General features: G+C 38.4%; 1 protein-coding gene across 5 annotated transcripts in view; it reads right to left on the bottom strand.

The window, feature by feature from the left end:
* The window catches only part of COL11A1 (collagen type XI alpha 1 chain), a 199,621-nt gene that overhangs the window by 108,427 nt on the left and 68,913 nt on the right, over positions 1–22,281 (bottom strand). For 2 of the 5 annotated variants that reach the window (XM_018558298.1, XM_018558301.1), the window contains 8 exons: positions 21,300–21,392; positions 17,692–17,943; positions 15,217–15,279; positions 12,771–12,812; positions 11,200–11,262; positions 10,934–11,008; positions 8,686–8,769; positions 7,101–7,157 (listed from right to left, as the gene is read on the bottom strand). In XM_018558298.1, coding sequence (XP_018413800.1) covers positions 7,101–7,157; positions 8,686–8,769; positions 10,934–11,008; positions 11,200–11,262; positions 12,771–12,812; positions 15,217–15,279; positions 17,692–17,943; positions 21,300–21,392 — 729 coding nt within the window. Of the gene's footprint in view, positions 1–7,100; positions 7,158–8,685; positions 8,770–10,933; positions 11,009–11,199; positions 11,263–12,770; positions 12,813–15,216; positions 15,280–17,691; positions 17,974–21,299; positions 21,393–21,600; positions 21,757–22,281 lie in introns of all 5 variants that reach the window. The other 3 variants (XM_018558297.1, XM_018558299.1, XM_018558302.1) reach the window with 3 other exon arrangements.

Raw genomic sequence — 22,281 nt, 5'->3', positions numbered from 1 at the left:
CCTGTACAAGCACTGCCCCTTGCGTCATGCAAATATTTAAGTAAAAACTAATGCTAGTTGCTTTTGATTGCTTTTTGGAGTAAGCATGCTGATTGCTTTATATTCACAGCATTTTTTTTACTGTACAGACCAACAAACAAGACAAAAAGAAGATGGTTTTGCATTTTTTTACCTATAGTGAGTCTTTTGACTAATCTTATCCGCTGCATCTCTTTATCACTGCAGGTCCCTAGCTGAGATTAGCAACAACTGTTCAGAGGGACCAGAACTAGGGAACATAATGATCACAGTTTGTATATTTGAAAGCTTAGCACTGCCCTGTCTAATCTTGCTGCCCTATGCACTCACCCAAGGGTGGCTTTAAGGCATATGCAGCCCTGTATATAGAACATCTGGAGCTTCTAGTGAACTATTCAGTCCATCATTCATGAGCTTGTGGAGACAGAAAGGATGTCAATGTATAACCTGAACTGCCCGGAGTCTTCTAATTGTTGTCTGTTGCCTAAGAGAGTCCCATCCCACATTCACTTAATGGATCTATCCAGTGTTATGTGCTGATGGCCAAACATTGGAAAGAGAAAAACATTAGGAGTGCATTCTTGTTTTTAATTCTCCCCTCTTACCCAGCGTCCTTAGGCACTGGCAAACAAAGGCCGTTATATAAATATATAAATAGCTTGTGTTGGAATACTCCAATATCACTTTTTGATAGTCCTGTAGGTCATTCTGGTCTGCAGAGAATCAAGTAATTGAATAATCCAGACAATCCTAATAATCATGAGTAATGAATTGTATGATTGTCTGTACCCTGGCCAAATATTCATGTATATTTTCAAGAAAAAAAAATAAGTTGGTGGAATTTTTTTTAAACCAACTGGCTTATCACTTTATCACCAAGATCTGGGTGAAGGCATTGTGCTACTCACCTTGTATGATATGAAAATGCATTGAGGCTGATGTACAAAAAAAAAATTAGAATGCTCACACAATAAATTGTATACATATCTACTTAAATTATCTAGTCATGTGCAGATGAAATAAGTAACCAGGGATTTTCTCTTCACATGATTGGATAATTAAAGTGAGTTTTCACACATTTTATTGTGTGATGAGTCTCAAATTCTTTATTAAATCACACACTGCGGGGTTAATTTACTAAAGGCATACAGGCTATTAACTTTTCAATGGAATTATCCCTTTGCAGAGAAATTTTAGCTCATGTGGTCAAAATGCCATTTAGAAAGAATACCCAATCATGTGCAAGAAAAAAACAACAGTATTTTTGCTTGCACATGATTACATGATGGAAGTCAGCAGAGCTTCACCTCATTCACTAAGCTAAGGGAAAATTCCCTTGCAAAGTGAACAGCCTATTTGCCTTTAGTAAATCAACACTGTTATGTCAGTGCAATCGATTATTGATTCCCTGGGCTACATTCACACAGCATGCCTGTGCTATTTCATCCTCTGCCTATCCAGCGCTGAAATTGCTTTCTGGCAGAGAAAACCATTGAAATGAGTGACTCAACATGGCTTGAAGGTAAATGCAACATTTGGGTCAGCTCATTGCGACACTATTCCCAGCACAAGCTCAAGCATGTATTGAATCTTTGACTCAGCACAAACTTTAAGACCCAACGATTGATGGGCACTTGGCAGGTGTTTAAAATGTCTGCCAAGAGGCCAATCAGAAACCATCTTGTTCTGGTCTGGGATCAGCACAGTGATATCCTATTGGTAGCCATGGGTTAGTGCAATTTGTGCTTTTCTTTTTGTAATTTCTATTATACTTTTTTTAATTGAACATTGCCTTAAAAATTAAGCAAAGAAAAAAATACCATGTTTCCTTCCACAATAATATTGATTTTAGCTCTAGTCCTTGTTCGCTGTAATGGAGCATACCAGCTGAAATGTCATTGGTTGCTAGAGGTAAAACATTCACATTTAATTTGCTTCTTTTAACTTTTTCTTTCCTGTTATTATACACAGTTATACAGCATCTTCTTATGCTCCAAAAATCCACCAGGTGTTTATTGTTGGCAATAAAACTTTTTCTCTGTACTTGCTGAAAACAATCCATGTTTAATATTTATAAAGACTATATAATATTTATCTAATATAGGTATAGATTAGAAACTTTAAACTGTGCTTGGAAGTGCTATTTGGAGCACAGTTGCATTGTTCCCAAAATAATGTGATTACTGAAGCTTTCTTTGTGCGCCTAACTAATAAAATAACTGGACGTCTGCAACCTCCTTGTGGTACAAGAGCTAAACGGCTCACAAAAGGATTCACACAGGTTTATAAACATGCATTAATATCCCATATTCCAGCAGCTAGAGGCAGTAAAACTGCAGAACTAATATCCAAAACCCCTCACGCCTCTTTAATGCAGAATTTTTTTTTACTGTTATGCAAGCTGTTCTCTCTGTGGCAAGAAGACTCCTGTTTTGAATGCTTGTGCTTCAAGGGTATCAACCTTCTATATGTGCTTTTTTACAGTATAAGTCAAGGTGCAATGTTGTACAAAATAAAAGTTGCTTATTGAAAGACCAAGGAAAGTATTTTTATTTTGCTAGTGGTAGTCATGGCCTGGCTTTAAAACGTCAGCTTATATATCATCTTAGAACTTTGCTAAAACCTCCTACTTGAGTGCCCAACTCTACCTACCAGCTGCATCCTCAAGATAGAATATCTCAATGTCCCTGCATGTTTTTCTTTTCCTGTACATTATGGAGAAAATAACAAACAGAAATTTCTACTGAGGCAACCTCCCTTCCCACCAAGAGTAATGTAATTGTAATTTTTTTTTAATGTACTGTACATCTTTTCTTATATTGTTTCTCTTTTCTTGCCACATGTGTATTTCTAGGGCTCATTCACACAATGTGCATTATAATGCATATTTTAACATGCATTGCTCCAATAAATGGTGATTCGCAATATGTGTGTCGTGGTGCATTGCCATTCATCTTTAATTGCACATATACAGTGAGCTAAAGCCCACTTGTGTTATAGTACACTATATCACACAAATGTGTAATTCATTCAATCATTCATTCATTAGTAACTGGGGAAAACAAGCTGCAGTAGCATAAAATAATTGTGTGCTAAATTTTTTAACCCTTTCACCCCCGTCTCCTCTACAGTAAGGCGTCTATTCACTAAGCTGTCGAAGAATCTAGCCATAGCTTCAGCTGATCCTTCAGCTAGCTTCGGCCCCAGGACCCCTTAGGTTCAGTAGAACCGAAGGGCTGCTGTACAGGCTATTCACAGGCTATTCACAGCTCCCGAAGTTGGCCGAACGGCTCAGTCGAGCTGAAGGCATATGCTTCGGCTCAACTGAGCCGAGGTGAAAGCCGGAGCTGGCCAAACAGCTGGCCATTGGCCAGCCGACAGCCTGCCACTGACTGCTAGGCGGAGCCAGCCATCATCTTACGGCTGGCTCCGGCCACTTGCACAGACAGATCAGCATCCCTGGTTACCAGGTAACCAGGGACGCTGATCTCCAGATAGCCCAACTCTCCCGGACACTCCGTGAGTCTCCCTCTATTATATAGCGGCTCCCGGCCGCCTGGGAGATATACTCTTTCTCCCGGAAAGTTTTACTCTGCTTGATCAAGCAGAGTAAACCTTTCCCTGCTCTGTTTTCTTTTTTTTTCTTCTGACATCGGAGCCATTGGCTGCCAGCAGAATAAAAAAAAACACCATAGGAATGCATAGCTACATTCCTATTGGCTATTTCAATTTGCAATAGCCAATAGCAAACTAGCTATTGCACCCGCCAACTGCTGCTGTCAATCAGCAGAGGGGACCTGAAGTTCTCCATCAGGTCCCCTCTAGTGATTGACAGAAGCAGAGAGCGGGTGCAATAGCTAGTTTGTTATTGGCTATTGCAAAGTGAAATAGCCAATAGGAAATCTAGCTATGCATTCCTATGGTGTTTTTTTTTTTATTTTATTTTTATTATTCTGACGGCAGCAGAACCGCCCTCCCAATAGAAAACAGTTGGGAGTTTTCTATTTTATTTTTTCTACTTTTTTAACTGTTTTTAACTGTGGTACTGAGCAGAGTCACTCACTGCTGTTCGGCATCTATGAGAATAGGCCGAAAAGCAGCGAGTAGCCTGCTGGAGGTCCGGCATAGCCGATCCAGATGTTGGATCGGCTGAGTCGAACCCCTTCGAACCCCTTCTGCACACGAAGCAAGCAGATGTATGGCTGATTTCAGCTGCTATACGGCTGAAATAAGCCGTACAAGCCTTAAGTGAATAGCCGAACAGCATTCGGCTCACTTCACTTTGGGTCGGTTATTCACTTGGCTGCCTATGGCAGCTTAGTGAATATACCCGTATATGTCAGCTCCATTATATCTCTGCTCTGAACTGTATACTAACCCCTTCACTTCACTTATCCTGCACATCTGTACATTATTCCCTTTATCTACATCCTTCCACTGTACCAGTAACCCTTTCACCTCCGCCTCCCTCTGTGTATGATCTATACATTTAATGCACCATCACCAAGTTCCATGTTTTAACACGCTCAATACTGGCATGTTTCTTCATTTACAAAACATTGTGCAGAAAATCAGATAACCTTGGGGTGTCTACTTTCCAAAAATAGGTCAATTAGAGGGTTTTCAAACTATCCTGGCATTTTGTATTTGCTATGTGTTATAACAGAGAGCAAGGGAATTATTTTTTCTTTCAATTTTGCTGGGCTTTCTTTTCCTTTATATAGGTAAAAAAATGGTTATTAAATATCACAAAAAAGCTCTATCCACCTCAAAAAAATTATATTAAATGAATTTGGTTACAGTGTTGTGTGGCGGAGTAATTCTCAGTCAAACTTTCCCAGCACTGAAAACTGAAAAATGGCCTGGTAATGAAAGGGGTATTACATGCCGGTGGTGGAGTGGTAACCAAAATGTTTTAATATTATCAACTCCATAGAAAAAAAATATTTTAGGGGGCGCATGCGCGTACACAATACAACAGTCCCCTGTAGTTGTCATCTTTTGTACTACCGTTGTCTCAATAGCTGAGCGGCATTGCCGCTATTTCTCCTGTCTCCGTCACAAGTATTCTACAGTTTTGTACCCATGGCACTTACCCCAACCACTTGTGTATTTGTATAAATGTATGTAAAGACGTCTTCTATATTTGTAACTTAATAAAAAACTTTATTTGGAAAAAAATATATATATATATTTTAAACCTGAGGAAACTCCTAGTTTCCTCAGGTTTAATCAAATATCTACCCTTCCATTTTAGCATTTAGAGTTTTGCTATACCATAGCCATTGTGTTTTTCAGCTTGAGGATCATATCAGTGTGCTTTTTAAGTGCTGGATTGCTTCTTTCATTTCTTTGCAGCTCATAAATGTAATTATACAAAATGTGTAATCATAACGCTGTAGCTGCAATCAATGTTGTCCACACATCTACGCTTTAATGGGTCACGGAATTGTTTTCAACACAATAGTTTCTCACAAATAAAATATGCATTGCTGCATGCAGTTTACCAAAGTGGTAATTAAACAGCCGAAAAAAATGTAATTTCACATCCAACGACCGCAATCAATAACCTTCTTTTGCTCCAAAAATAATATATTTTGCTTTAATGAAGAAAGGCCTATTAAAACTTTGGAATAAATTCGATTAAGAGTTAATAGGCTAATAAGCACAGGAAAATGGGCAAAACAGTGGCAAATCTGTACGCATGTTTAATACAGTTCATGATGTTTTTTGATCTGCACAAATAAAATATGTTATACGTTTTGGCATTTGAACAATTTCTTAATTCTCTTATAAAGACATTCCTTAATGCTCTGTCCAATGTCATTCACATATTAGCTCTTACATATATTTTAATAACTATTAGAACATAAACTGACTATGTTTTGCTGCCTGCCATGCCATTGGCCTAGCTACAGAACCTATCATACCATATACATTTGCATATCCACTTAGCGGCCCAGTCTACCCGTCTTAATCCAAACACTTCTGCACAACATGATATCATTAAACTTTACAGATCTAAGGCCAGATTTTGTTCTGTGCATTGCAGTAACCCACAAAACTAACTGTGGTGCATTACGGTTGCATTTATTTTTAATGGCACCCCAATGAACCTTGCTAGCAGACCACTAAACACGTGACTTTTAACACTCCGCAATGCACAGATATGAACCATCTGCAAGTTGTGGTTCATGCTTGTGAAAATGATTGCTGCAGGTGCATTAAAACCTGTGTTACGGTGCATGGGCAGCCCCATTAACAATGTGGTAATGCATCACAACACCGTGGCAAGGTCTGAATGGGGCCTAATATGGAAAGTAGGAATGATGAATTTAGAAAACTCAGCAATTTTTATTTCTCTAAATATTTCCATGTAGACTTGTCAGATCTTTGGAGAATTAAACAGTTCAGGAATTTCTAGCAGACTGGATGAGTCTACATGCATATGTTAAGAGGAATTATTAAAAACCCCTTAATTTGGCATTGTTAATGTTTTTCAAAGATTAATTACTGGTTGAGAGAAGGTGGCACAATATGGTGGCTACTTCTCTGATATAAAATATTACCCTCACAGGGGCAGGTGAGTAAAAAGAAGGATTTGTTCATCCTTTACCTTTATGTCCCAAAAGCTTCCTGATTATCACAGGGCTTATCTATGTGCTTATAATAGCACTCTAGTAACAAAGAAATGTTAGTAGGAAAATTGGTTTGGCTTCATCTGCACACAGAGAGCACTAGTCACTGTGCATTCTATAGCCTAGTGAGAACATGACTGGTTATCTTTAAAGGAAATCATTAGAAGAAATGTTTCGATAAATTCACTTTTCCTGTAGACATTGCATTTCCATGACACCAAAGCTATGTTTTACCTTTATACCCTTTTGTATGTAAAAGTTGAATGCCCCTTGCTCCAACAAAGAATAAAAAAGTCCTCTTACAATACAACCTCAATACTCGATCCATGTAGATTGGTTAGTTCATGTCTAGCTGTGACCATGTTGCATTAATAGTCATGGTCATGAAGATGGGTTTTGGGATTATATTTGGGATTGGTTATAACTCTAGCAAGGACTACATACCACTGGGCCAGATCTTCCTGTGAGACCCATTGGACCTGGAGGCCCCCTCATGGCAATCTGCAAGAAAACCATTAAGAAACAAAATATTTAAATGTATACAACTCCTTCCCTGTAAACAAGTAAACAATGTATGCAGAACACTTATTTCATTTTCATTCATTATAGAAAAATGCTTCAAAAGTGTCTGTGATTTTACTAGATAATATGTTGAACCTAAAGTCCTGAAGAAGCTTCAGAACATTTGTAAATAAAATGTGGTCATAATACCCTCATAAACAATGTAATGCTTGCTTTCTTTGTTTAACCCTCCATAGAAAAAATTATAGCTGAAATCTAATTGAATTGTAAATGGCCACCCTTTACTTCCACTTCAGTGTTCGTACATCAGCTCTCAAATGATGTATGTATGTATGTATGTATGCACATACTGTATATGTCAAGGAAATATGTACATTAATGATACGATTGTGTGTATACTGTAGTTGACCAATATTATTTTAGTAATTCTAGTAATAAAGCATTGTCTAAAACTTAAAGTAGACCTAAACTCTACCTAGATGACATTAGGTTTACTTAAAGTGGAACTACAACCTTTTATCCCTTACAGCCAGAGAAGGTGCCATCTTAGCCTTTATTTGAATTGCAGTTGCCATGGTGGTGCACAAGTGATCAGCTATGACACCAGCCATTTGAGGGCGTGAAAGTTCTCTCTTTTTTTCTTTAAAAAATAGTTTTTACTTCTTTCAACTTTGCAGGGGAATTTTCCATTAGCTTAGTATATGTGGTGAAAAATCACTTTGTAAAGACTACCCAATCACATCACAAGGATTTTTGCTTGCACCTGATTGGATGATGGAAGTCAGCAGAGCTTCACTTCATTCACTGAGCTAAATGGAAATTCCCTTGCAAACAGCCTATTTACCTTTAGTAAATCAATCCCTATGGCTTTGAAATAACAGAACTTACCTCTATGAGGACACATGTGTGTAAACCATCTAGACTAGTTGCTTGAGTCACTTTTATTTTGTCTATCTATTTCTCAGCAATGTCACTTTTAAACCATTTTGTTGGCTTTGTTTGTTCCCTATTGTGGTCCATTACAGGAGCAAGCATGGAGCGGTGGCTACTTTACAACACACACAGGGACCATGGGGAACAAAAGTAGCCAACCTTCAGAAGGAAGGACAGTGTCAGCACAAATTCAGAGATGATTTGAGGATCTACAGCTGACTGATACATAAATAAGCTACATTTTTGTTAATAGTTACGGTACTTAAATGCATTTTTAAGATTTAACTCCTGAGTTTAGTGTCACTTTACCTTTTTGAACACTTAACCCCTAAACCTAACATTAAAGTACTGTAATCCCTAAGAATATTTAACTCCAACTCTATATACTAACCTGTGCTGAGAAACTTTGTGCCAAAAGCATGTATACTCATGTTTAGTCTCCATTGGAAGAATGAACTGATTCAGTAAATTATATATTCGGTTGTGTGGATTTAGTTCCAAAGATGCATTACATTCTACATGTTCTCATTAAAAAAAAAAGGAAGCAACCTGGCCATATTTTCTAATTACTTACACGAGCTTGCTGAAGGATAGCCTGAGCTTGTGCTTCTTGTGCTGAGACAGGTGGTCCTTTTTCGCCATCACTGGAATACCGGAACTGATACACAAAAACACAGGGTAAATATTCTAAATATAAAAATTCTTCAAGCAGCACCAGACATTGATCTTTTTACCCCCTTATCCAACACAATATTATATTATATTATAAATGATATTATATACAATATTAATACAATACTATGATCAGTGTATGTATACAGCTATACTGCCTTCTTAAGGAAACTTGACTTATGTCATGATATACTAATAGTATACACTGTATCCCTTATATATTGTGATACAGCAAATATTTACAAATTACATACAGTTTATACAATGGTTGCTAAAAAATCTCCAGAGTAATAAGACTATGAAGGTTGTATTATAACATAAGTCCATGATATAAAAATACAAAATATAAAACCTCCCTACAATTCAACCCTGCTACCGAGCCAATGTGATCTAAATATACAGTTAATGTATGCAGATAAAACAAGTGTTTTTATCTTAAATGTGAGAAACTGTGTTGATTAGAACCCTTTTGCTGACTATTACTAATAATAATAAAATTTGAGTACTTGAAAATGTTTGTAATGTTCATTGTTGTAATTTGCCTCACCTTTGGAAACCATTTCTTTTTAGTTTATAGATGTATTAAATATATACAATTTTAAAGCTCTACTAAAACTGTCCTGTTTTAGTAGACAAAATATTTCTATAGTAATATACTTATTTTGTGATCCACCTACCCCTGATAGGAAATTGACCACGCTTTTTAGAGCTTGCCATTCAGCAGATTCTCAGCTACTGTTCCACCTCCTGCCTACTAGTAATCACCCACCCTGAGGCCTGTACTTCCTGTTTTTCTACATCTCCCTTATTTTTATTAGTCTGAAGAAATAGCATACCCACTGCAAGTCTGATTTTAACTGCAGTGTGACAACTAGGGTCTTCTTGCTTTGGACTTTTCTGGAACACATAAGTTCATACTTTTACCTGACATTGTTCTTTAATTAAACATGTATTCTAACTCCTAGGGGGTTATTCTTAAAGCTGCCGTAGGCAGCCGACTGAATAACCGACCCGAAGTGAAGTGAGCCGAACGCTGTTCGGCTATTTATTCACTTCAGGCTTGTACAGCTGATTTTAACTGTGCATCGGCTGAGATCAGCCGTATAATGCCTTACTTCGGCTGGCTTCGGGTCGGCTGAACATGCTTAGCATGTTCGGCCGTCCTGAAGTGCAGAAGGAGTTCGACTCAGCCGATCCAACATCTGGATCGGCTGAGTTGAACCTCCGGCAGGCTACTCGCTGCTGTTCGGCCTATTCTCATTGCCGAACAGCAATGAGTGAGTAGACGAATGCCGCTGAGCGGTATTCGGCTCGGTTATTCTGAGCGGTACCTCTGTGGTACTGAGCAGAATAGAAAAACAGTAAAAAAACATACAAAAAAAAGAAAATGATTGGGCGGAGCTAGCAGTGACAGCTAGCTCTGCCCAACTGTCTTCTATTGGCCGGGACCAGCTGTCATTACAATATCATCGTCATCATCATTTGATATCACCGCCGGCTCCGCCGAGCTCTCATTGTAATGACAAATCAGCGTCCCCTGTTTACCAGGGGATGCTGATCTGTCATTGCAAGTGGTCGGAGCCAGCCATGAGATGACGGCTGGCTCCACCCAGCTGTCAGTAGCCGGCGTTCGGCCCTCTTTGGATTTCACCTTGGCTCAGTCGAGCCCGAAGCAAATGCCTTCGGCTCGGCTGAGCCACTCGGCCAACTTCAGGAGCTGTACGGGCCTGGGGCCGAAGCTAGCCAAAGGATCAGCCGAAGCTATGGCTAGATCCTTCGGCAGCTTTGTGAATAGACCCCATGGTGCGTTGTTGGTGGGACAGAATACTTGCGTTAAGGTCATAGATCATAGACTTCGGGAGCTGTACGGGCTATAGTGAATAGACCGTACAGCAGCCCGTCGGTTCTACTGAACCGAACGCCTCCCGTAACCGAAGCTAGCCGAAGGATCCTTCGGCAGCTTTGTGAATAGACCCCCTAATCTGATAAAGGATAAATCAAAAATCTCAATGAGGCAACTTTTATTGTATCTCTGCAAAAGCGCACCAAAATATACCCTGCCCTAGTCAATGATAGCTTAATGAATTCCCTGTGTTCTAGGTGAAAACTGCAAAATTATTGAACAATATCAAATAGAACCTACTACTCACCGGCAACATCAGCATAGTGCCTGGAGGTCCAGCTAATCCATCAGCACCAGGTAATCCAGGACGACCAGGTGGACCCTAAGTAAAATGACCACATAAGTGATAAAGGTAAAACACAAGTGTAGGAAGTTAGAAGATAATTAAGCTATCTGAAATATTTGCTTAATCATTTGTAGTAATTAGTATGTAATGAAACCCTATATTATTTTATTGATGTACAAAAAACTTTTATATTAGCCTATTATAGGCTGACTGTATATGGTACTCACTCTCTCACCAGGGTCTCCAGATGGACCAGATGGGCCTTGCAAGCCAGGGGGACCAGTAAGACCCTAAAAGAAAAAGGGGATACATGATACCTAGAACAGATATACCTCCATAATGTGGCATACTTTGTGTTAAAGGGACATTAAATCCCCAAAAAATTATATTTCAGTTTAAAGTGCAGTCTGGATTCCTAAGTGTGTTACCACTCATAGTGAAGTTGCTTTTACATCAGCAGAGCAGCTCCCACTCCTCTTGTTTTAGTAATCATGAAAAAGCATACATAGGAAATCAACAGTCAGAGTGGAACTGCTCAGCTAGTAGTCACAATAAAACAGGACATACTTTGAAAGAGTTTCAATTCAATGTGACTAACTGCTAATAATAATACCATGGCATGCATAGATGAAAAACTTCCCAGACATGGTGAAACCATTCATGGTGGCTGAAGCAGGGTTGCTCGTCTGGTTAGTGAAGCACAGAGATTTTATGACTAGAGTCTCTTAGAGACACATGGAATATTAAAAGTGACTTAACATGGTTTTTCATTTTCAGAATAAAACTGAAAATCCTACCCACTTTCTCTCTAATCAGCTAAGCCGTTATGAGGCCACTGTCACTTGGAGAGCTGTATGACCTTTCTCCATGTATCCCATGTTGAGAAATAAAGTGGCTTCCACTGGATGTTGAAAATCTGTGGAAATCCATTGAAAAACAATGGGTTTTGGAGGGTATACTAAAATAATGCCAATCCGCTCTGAGCAGCAGCAGCATTTACAGTATAACAACTTCCCAGTGGCACTGTTAAACCTGGCATCTTTTTTGTATTTGTATTTGTAGGTAATGCCTTCCCAAAATAAATCCCTGCATATGCATCATGTGGGATTTCTATTATTTATTTAATTGAAGTTACAATGCCACCCTACTTCTGGTCTGTATACTGTCAGCTCTGTGTTTAATGGGGGATCCAAACGAGTTGAACCCGCTGTTTATGATTAGGGAGGCATGAGGATATGTATTTTCTGTTGCATCCTAAAATTCTAAAAACTTTTTTGCCTCTAAAGCACCCACCTAACTAAATTTTGAAATAAAATAGGTTAAATCAGCAGAATTGAGAACCTTCCCATTGGCTGCAATAGGTCAATATAAGACAGCTCTCACAGAACACTGCACTTGCAATGCAGCAACAGAATAGGATACATAATATACTGTACGCTCTATCTTTCTGGTGTGATTTATTTCTACAGCTTTCTCTTAAAGTTCACAATAAACACTGTATATAAAGGACACCTGCCATGGGAGAAATATGAGGGCTGCCACTAAAAAATATTAGTTACCAAGCTCTCATGCTGACCTTCTGGTGTCAATGTTTTCTAAAATGACTGACTGAACAAGTATCCATATCAGGAGTTTGTGTCAGTAACTGTAACATTGAAAAGTAAATGTACCAAAGCCAGAGACAGCCAGGCAACTAGCAAGTTCAAAACAGCTAAGAAATGGCAGCCTCTGTATTTTTGTTATGACAGTCATCCTTTAAGGTGAAATACAACTGGTACATTACAAAATGGATACATACTGCTGGTCCTTCCAGTCCTGGGGGTCCTTCAATAAGCATTCCCTGAAAAATAAAAAAGATGGAGTTGAAGTATATAACACTTGCATGCTAAAAAATACAAAGAGTCATAAAAAGTGATTAAGCTATATGATCTACCTCACAAGGTTGTCTTTAACAAAGGCCTTTTATGTATTCATTGAGAATAATTGTAAACACTCTGGATGAGTCCAGAAGAGGCAAAACCAAAGAATATTTGTACTTATTCAACACAGCTCATTTATAAAGAGAAAAGTCAGCTATATGTGTTGTCAGGATGCACAGCTTGTGAATGAAAGCTCAGGCAAAGAAAGAGTAGTGTTATCACTGCTTTGCTGAGCAACGTTGTATGAGAGTAAAAGGTAGCAGATGGTGCAAGCAGGGTAAGAATCACAGGTGTAACAGATAATGAAGATTTTCATTTTGTCCACCATTGTGAGGGTTTTGGAAATCCCATCACTGCTGACGCAAAATTTCTGCATCAGTACATGCACTACATTTATAACATGTTACAATTGAGCTATGTATGGACTGACTGAGGTATACTTTGATGGAATGGATTTATTGACAGCATGTCAAATTACAATTTTGGACTAAGCCTAATTGCTTCATTTAATAGGTCTATTCATCTGAATCTGAAAGGAAAATTGAGGAATGGCATGTTAGCATTTTTTTTTTAACATATGGTTTAAATGTAAAAGCTTGTATACGTAGGACAATTATGGTAATAGTTCACATGAAATCTGCCAGTTATCTCCTTCCGTTTAAGGCTCCTGCTGCATATTTATATCCAAACGGAAACTATTGAATATGGTAGATCTAAATGTGATGCTTAATTATAATAACAATTGTGGTCATTGTACTGTTGTGTCATCCATCCTTGATGTATCACATGTGATTGCTGAATAGTGAACAGTAAAGGTCATAGCTGAAATTCAGGCCTGTTTGCTTTGTTACTTTACACCTAAACATGTAGATGTTTGGTGTATTCAGTTTCTAAAACCTGTCCTTTAGTGTTGACAGTGCCTGTTTAAAGGCAAAGCTATCAAGTGTTCCTCATTTGGAGGGACAGTCCTTATATAGGAACCAAATCTCTTTGTCTGTCTTTACTCCTTAGCAATCTCTATTTTTGCTCTTCTAAATATATTTCTTCTAAATATAAACTTTATGTTCTGCATAACTAGGGGTAAGTGTGGGAGGGGTACGTTCTTTTCTTAAGGTGCCCATACACTGTACGATTATCATATGAGAATCGCGGGAAATCCCGCGATCGTACGAAAATTGCAAAGTGTATGGAAGGCGTGCGACCATTTCTACTGTACGGTCGCACGTCTTCCGTTGAACAAGCAGGCTGGAAAACCCGCCGGGAATCGTACGATTCTCGGCGAGTTAGTGGCCTGCTTGTTCGACAACTGACAAACGGGCCGCTGTGCGCACGCGCACACTGCCCATTTGCAGTCATCGGAAGCCCCTCATTGCAGTCATCGGAAGCCCCTCATTACAGTCATCGGAAGCCCCTCATTGCAGTCATCGGAAGCCCCTCATTGCAGTCATCGGAAGCCCCTCATTGCAGTCATCAGAAGCCCCTCTTTGCAGCCATCGGAAGCCCCTCATTGCAGTCATCGGAAGCCCCCCCCCTCATCTGCCTATCCAAGATGGGCAGATCGTACATTTTTTAAATTACTTTACAACCCTCGCATGACAAGAGTCTTGCGAGGGTTGTAAAGTGTATGGCCACCTTTACACACTTTGGGTTTGATTTACTAAAGGAGAAGGGCATAGTCACTTTGTATGGGAATTTTCACTTAAACTGGGTACACGCTGTTAGGTTTTTTTCGCTCAGTTTTGGGCGAATGAAAAAAATCTACCAGATTCCTTTATCATTGCAAAACAGCATCTACCAGATTCCTTTATCATTGCAAAACAACAATAGAGTGTAAAAACCTTAATTTGATTTGACTGTTTGATGAAGTGGCAGTACTAGGTGCCAAGAATGCTCTGTTCCATGTTCAGCATGCACTGACAAGAAATATGCTGACAAGAGAAGAGTGCAAAACAATGGTCTTATCAGTTTGTTACTGCTCCTTCACTGTCCAATCATAAACTGGGGGCAAGGAGGTGACAGCTGTACAGCTTAACTGCAGTAAAGAAAATTCAGGTCACCAGCCTGGCTGCTGAAACTGACAGGGCTCTGTAAATTGTAGGAATAAATTGGGAGAAATACAAATTCTTTGGCAGTTAAAAAAACTCCTACATATTAATTTCACCTGTGCACTTAGCTTATTGTCTGAAACTCAGCTTCAACAAAGTTACAGCACCATATTAAGGTGTTATACCTTTAAACAGACTGTTTTAGTTCTTGCTGATCTACTAACCGACTATTAAAATTTAGAAGTGAAATCCAAACTGATGTTGGTTACAAATTACTTACTGGTTCAATAACAGCTCGTTCTCCCTTCTGGCCCTTCTCGCCATATCCTCCATAGTTATTTACCTAAAATATCATCAAATGTAATGTTAACATACTTCAATTGGCAAGTGCTGCGGGAAAATAATTAATGAATAATCTATACATTTAAAGTGACACTAAACTCAGAAGTTACATCTTAAAAATACATTCATGTACCTTAAATATTAATAGAAATGTACGCTATTTGTGTATCACTCAGCTGTAGATCTTCAAATCATTTCTGAATTGGTGCCGACAGTGTCCTTCCTTCTGGAGGGTGACTACTTTTGTTCTCCATGGTCCCTTAGTGTGTTGTAAAGTATCCACCGCGCCAAGCTTGCTCCCGTGATGGACTACAATACATGTTTAGTTTAATAGTTTGTATTGAGATTGTAGTTGATCACAAGAGGGAGCTTGGAGCATTGACTACTTTATAACACACACAGGGACCATGGGAAACAAAAGTAGCCAGAAGGATAGTGTCAGCCCAAATATAGAGAAAGATTTAAGTGATGCACACATAAGCTACATGTATTTGTTTAGTGTCACTTTAACAGTTAAAACTAGAGCCATTTCATGCAAAGATAATCCCTTTTTTAGGTGAAAATTTCAGTAAATATACATAAAATTAAGTAAATGGTGGTTTTAATAGGATATAAGTTCTACTCCGTGTGATAACTTTTGCACAGTTAACAAATACAGTGTATCTCTAAAACTTAAAAACTTAAAAATTGTAAGTAAACATGCAAAATTTATATTTAGTTCACAGCTTAGTAACAAAACCTGTTACATGAGGAAATTTTTACCATATCTGCCCAATTAAAATTGCTGAAATGGTAGATATAATCTACAGAATAGGTAACTAACTGTAGAAAAGCTACTATTAGAGAAACATGGAAGTGGTCATTTCTGAAAAGGCTATCATCTGCCTATTGCGCTGACCCTTTCGTTTCAATATGATCTGATTTAAAGGCACACACCACGTGTGCAGATAAGAACTTTTGATCTGTATGTTTGTCATCTTTAATACTAAAGTTGACCGTGTCAGCTACAACAGGTTTACTTTAATTATAAAAATAATCTTTAGCAGATATGCTTTACTGTATTTAAACTGAAGCCCCATTTCTAACTGTACCATTTTCTGGGGCCTTTAACTGTGGGTTAGGTAAAATATGCATTACTCAATAGAACCCAATCAGATAGATATATTTTAAAGGTACCTGCAAGCATTACAATCTAACTGTATACTTTTTTTTTCTTCGAGATGAGATGCAATTGGTATTTCCCCTTTTATTGAAAGGAATGGTGAGCAGATAAGGTGGACTTGTTCTTGTTTATCCATGACACATTCGTTTTTCATTTGTGATCATATGTATAGTTGAAAAAAAAAATATTTGACAGCTTGCTAGATCATTGATTCATTTTATTAGGTTGAGTTAAAAAAAAAATTGTTAAATTAGAGAATAATGTACTGCCATACTTGTGTGGCAGTATGCAAGGAATGAATATGCAATTGAATCTAAAATGACTATCAGATGAAAAAGTGCTTGCACATGTGTCCAACACAAAACTTATGGCTTCCAAAATGTTTATGAGGGACAGACCTTGACCCATATATTCCACACCTAGAATCTATGTGACTAAGTTACCATGTGGTATAATAACCCTTTAACAATACTAGCACCTAAAATAGGTAAAAATGGTAGAACAGAAAAAAGAATAGTAATAATAATGTACATTATGCACCAATGCCTAAACGTTTGCAATAATGTCATTATTTGTATTATTATCATCTGTTCAGAGATCACATGGTATCACACCAAATGTTGTCCATTCTTGAAGCAAAATTAACATTATTGTTAATATTCCACCATGATGAAATAATTTTCTTATTCTGAATGCTGAATATAGTAGCCTGAAAACAATTTTTCCAAAATGCTGCTTATTCCTTACGCTGGGGGGTTCAAAGTTTAATGCTGATCATACACAAGAGGCCCTTGCTTTTTGAAAGAAAAAATATCTAACAGTAGGCTGTTCATGAGCATGTCAAAGGATACTGTAAAGATCAAATGGTCTTTATCTTTGAACTAACAAGTGCCTGCTTAATAAGCCACTAAATCTACAGTTAAAAGAACCTACCAGAAAATATAAACAAATAAAAAAATATTTCCTAAGTAAAGATTCACTTTAGTTTACTCACTTTTTTCTAAAAGCAGCAGTGAAGAGAACTAGCAAAAAACGATTTGGTTTAACAGGAGAATACTATAGGCAGACCTAGGATTGAGTCCCAGCTGTTGACATAAGGCATCTTAAAAACTATGACATATGTAACTGTAGATTGAAGACAAGTTAACAATCAAATGGATGTACAGAGAGGTAATGAGATATGGATTCCAGCTCAATAATTTCTAAAGCTTTTCTGTTTTTATTCAATGACCTGTCTCAATGATAACTTACGTTGGTCTCTGAAACATCTGTTTCGGCAGCAACCCCAGGTCCAAACTCTTCTCTGGTAGGATTTGTTTCTTTCTCTTCATAGTCTGTATAATCATATAAATCTTTTTCTAAATCTCCTACCACCACCGGCTCAGTTGGTGTAGGGTCTACTGCTTTCACCCCATAGTCTGTTTCCTCAACCAGCTTTTTCTCTGAGTCATAATCCTCGCCAGTTACGTACTCCTCCAGAAAAGGCTCATCCACAAAGGTTTCCTCCACCAGTGTCTCATCCACAGGGGTTTTCTAGCAGCGCCGATGTAACAAGTGAGGGGAACACACGGGTTAAGGTTAGTTAAAGCTGTTAGATGCATTTAAGCCATAAAGCAACTGTAGATGCCATCAAAAGAAAGCTGAAATTGCTCTGTACCTTTTAATGTGATTTAGGGGCAAATGTCAAGAAAGTTCTCTAAATCAATTAAAAGATAGGAATGTAAACATATGTGTTATAAAGCAGCAGTACCACCATAAAAATAAAGTGAAAGCTCCGAAGCCAAATTTGTTTGTAATACTGAAAATAAATAAGCAAATGCTCACATGTATGAGGTAATACTGGTGCTTAAAAAATAATACTTGTACCTCAATATCTCTAGAATTTTGTTTGATAATTATTGCTTGTTGCTAATAAAATAATAAAAGCATAATTTAAATAAATATAAGCAATTAAAGCATCTGCATATAGCTAATTTTACAAACATTCCAACTAAATTTGCCTGTGTTCATTGAAATGCAACACCTTTTGTAATATTGTATATAAAAACTCTTAGGGGTCTATTCACTAAGCTATCATAGGCAGCCGAGTGACTAAATGACCCGAAGCGAAGTGAGCCAAACGCTGTTCAGCTATTCACTTCAGGCTGGTACATCAAAATCAGCCGTACATCGGGTGGCTTCGCGTGGCTTCGGGTCGGCCGAACATGCTCAACATGCAGAAGGAGTTCGACTCAGCCGATCCAACATCTGGATCGTCTAAGCCGAACCTCCGGCAGGCTACTTGCTGCTGTTTGGTCTATTCTTATAGATGCCGAACAGCAGTGAGTGAATAGCCGAATGCCACTGAGAGGCATTCGGCTTGGCTGTTCTGCTCGGTCCCTCTGTGGGACTGAGCAGAACAGAAAAATAATTAGAAAAGTACAATAAAATAAATAGAAAATGATTGTGCGGAGCTCACAGTGACAGCTAGCTCCACCCAACTGTTTTCTATTGGACGGTGGTTCTGCTGCCGTCAAAAAAAGGAGAAAAAAAAACATTTTCGCCATAGGAATGCATAGCTAGATTCCTATTGGCTATTTCAATTTGCAATAGCCAATAGCAAACTAGCTTTTGCACCCGCCCTCTGCTGCTGTCAATCACTAGTGGGGACCTGATGGAGAACTGCAGGTCCCCTCTGCTGATAGGAATCTAGCAATGTCGAGCAGCATTCGGCTCGGCTATTCTACTCGGTACCTCTGTGGTACCGAGCAGAATAGAAAAACAGTTAAAAAAGTAGTAAAAAAGAAAACGATTGGGCGGAGCTAGCAGTGACAGCTAGCTCCACCCAACTGTTTTCTTTTGGCCGGGCGGTTCTGCTGCCGTCAGAATAAAATATAAAAAAAAATGTTAAATCACCATAGGAATGCATAGCTAGATTCCTATTGGCTATTTCACTTTGCAATAGCCAATAGAAAACTGGCTATTGCACCCGCCCTCTGCTGCTGTCAATCACTAGTGGGGACCTGATGGAGAACTGCAGGTCCCCTCTGCTGATTGACAGCAGCAGTGGGTGGGTGCAATAGCTAGTTTGCTATCGGCTATTGCAAATTGAAATAGCCAAAAGGAATCTAGCAATGCCGAGCAGCATTCGGCTATTCTGCTCGGTACCCCTGTGGTACTGAGCAGAATAGAAAAACAGTTAAAAAAGCAGTAAAAAATAAAATAGAAAATGATTGGGCGGAGCTAGCAGTGACAGCTAGCTCTGCCCAACTGTTTTCTATTGGCTGGGCTGTTCTGCTGCCGTCAGCATAGCTAGATTCCTATTGTCTATTTCACTTTGGAATAGCCAATAGCAAACTGATATTGCACCCGCCCTCTGCTGCTGTCAATCACCAGAGGGGGACCTGATGGAGAACTGCAGGTCCCCCTCTGCCAACGGCTCCGATGTCAGAAGGAAAAAAAACGAGCAGGGACAGGTTTACTCTGCTCAATCGAGCAGAGTGAACCTTTCTGGGAGAAAGTGTTTCTCTCCCGGGTGGCCGGGAGCCGTATTAGACTCCCAGAGAGTCCGGGAGAGTAATGATAGATGGCGTTCCTGGTCACAAGGTAACCAGGAACGCCATCTGTCATTACACACTGAGAACACAGAGAGGCCGCTCTCAGTGTGTAATGATAGCATCCCTGGTTAGCTGGTAACCAGGGACGCTGATCTCTCTGAAAGTGGCCGGAGCCAGCCGTGAGCTACGGCTGGATCCTTCGGCAGCTTAGTGAATAGACCCCTTAATGTTATATCATGTTTAAAAATATAATCTTGTTGATCAGTTTTATAAGGATTCAAATTTAGATGTGCTGATGTAACCCTTTATACACAGGTTAACCTGTGCATAAAGGGTTGAAAGGTGCAGATATTACTTAGCTTACCAGGTGCTTAGAAACTGCAACCAGTAATTGTCTATAGCAAATATAAGCACTAATAGTTCAAAAGCAAGAACAAAGTTAGAGGCTTATGACTTGTCATTTGCAGTTATGCAACTCCCAGCAATATCAGTAAAAATCTGCTCAACTGTTGAGAGTTGTATAACATTTGACAGACAGTCACAACTTACCAACACTTGGTATGCAGCATCAAAGCAGATAATTTGAAAGCACATTTTTGTATTAGAAAATAGATTTCCAAAAATATTTTAAAATACATGTTTTTCTGATTTAAAACACCTAGTCAAATTTTGCCTAAATTTTACAAGTTTATTAAAATTGACTGGTTGTTATAGATCAAATAATTGTAGTTACCATGGCTGCTCTTGAAAGAACATTGTAATTTTAATCAACTAATTATCTTAATATTTGCAATAGCTTCACAAGTTTAGGTTTAGAACACACATTGCTAACATTACAAAAACATAAATTTTCTTTTTGTGGCTCGCAGAACAAATTTTTATGTTCTCTCAAGAATTTGATCATTTTTGGGGGGAATAAGCAAGCAAAAGCAAGTAAATAAAGCAGCTGATGTTCAAAATTCACCTTTTGGATCAACCCAGTAAGTAATCTCTTTACTGATGAACCAATATTGGCATTGGTTTAAACCAGTAATATAATATTTGGTAAACATTAAACTGCTCTGTTTCAAAGTTGTGTTTTTTTATGCACTGTAACTGTTACTGTAACATATATAAATGTTTATTTTAAATGAAGGGCACTTTTTATTACAATCATTGTGATCCATGTATTTTTCACTCATATAGTTTTTCATTTTGTAATTCACTGGGAGGAAGGGATTATGAGCATTACTATAAATGATACAATATCCAATCCTTCTTGTAAACCTGTAAAAAAATAATATACGGTAACATGCAAAATACTCTTGCTCCTTTTTTGTTTACCTCATTGAGTCCAGTAGTAAGAGCAGGTGTGTCTGTCTGGTAACCATAGTCCACTTCACCATACTGTTCTGGAATGTAGTCAACTACATTAGCCTGAGGAAGAAAAAGGAGATCTTTGTTTGCCAACTTTTTCTTGGAATATTATAAAGAATGTATTGGCTCAAAGTAGGAGTATAGTGATAGTCAGGTTATGGTATTAGCCAGAGATACTGTCCACATCTAGTTGGGGTTAGGGCAGTTTATGTCTCATGATCAGAGATCTTCGGGACTGGCCCTACTGAAGATCTTGATTTCTTGCTACCTTTACCCCTATTCTTTTTCTTGTTGATGCTTGGTAATCGGTCTTGCCCTTCTTCTTCTTAGCTGCAAATGAGTTTTTGGGCGTGACCTTTGGGGGTTTGTCCTTTGACTTAGGGGGCACTGGCTTCTTCTTCGTTTTGGAATTGGCTTTCTTCTTCTGCAAAAATGTGGTGAAAGACCGAATGGAAACAATGAATGAAGGAGAGGAAGTAAGGAGGAGTTTTAGAGGCAGGCCTTTTTAATGTGTTATTTACTATTCAGTGCTATTCTAGGAGCAGCAATTTTGGGGGGGAATCTTGTCCATTGTAGAGTTAGCAGTCACATCAAGAACTACAAACACAGTATGTAAGTAGCTAATACACTTTTACTGCACCCTCTAATCTCTACAGCACACTGAAGGAAACTTTAAAGCATTCTGACCTGTTTATTAACAAAAATAAGAAGAGCAGTAGCAATTAATGAAAAATCACTTTACTTTGGTCTGCACACTTAAAAGGGACAGTTAGATTTGTGCTTAAGCCAAATTGTAACTTGTTCTCTTTAAAGCAGCTTGAATCAAAATTCTTATTTTGATTCTTGTTCTCTCTGCCTGCATCACCAACCAAATGTCCCTTTCATTATACAATACTGCTCTGGGTTAGGGGAAAATTAATAAGATTTATTCAACCAGGGAACAAGAATA

This window comes from Nanorana parkeri, unplaced genomic scaffold (genome assembly GCF_000935625.1).
Source record: "Nanorana parkeri isolate BGI_ZX_2015 unplaced genomic scaffold, ASM93562v1 scaffold330, whole genome shotgun sequence".
NCBI lineage: Eukaryota > Metazoa > Chordata > Amphibia > Anura > Dicroglossidae > Nanorana > Nanorana parkeri.
The sequence above is the reverse complement of the archived record's forward strand: the minus strand, read 5'-3'. Positions and strand labels throughout refer to the sequence as shown.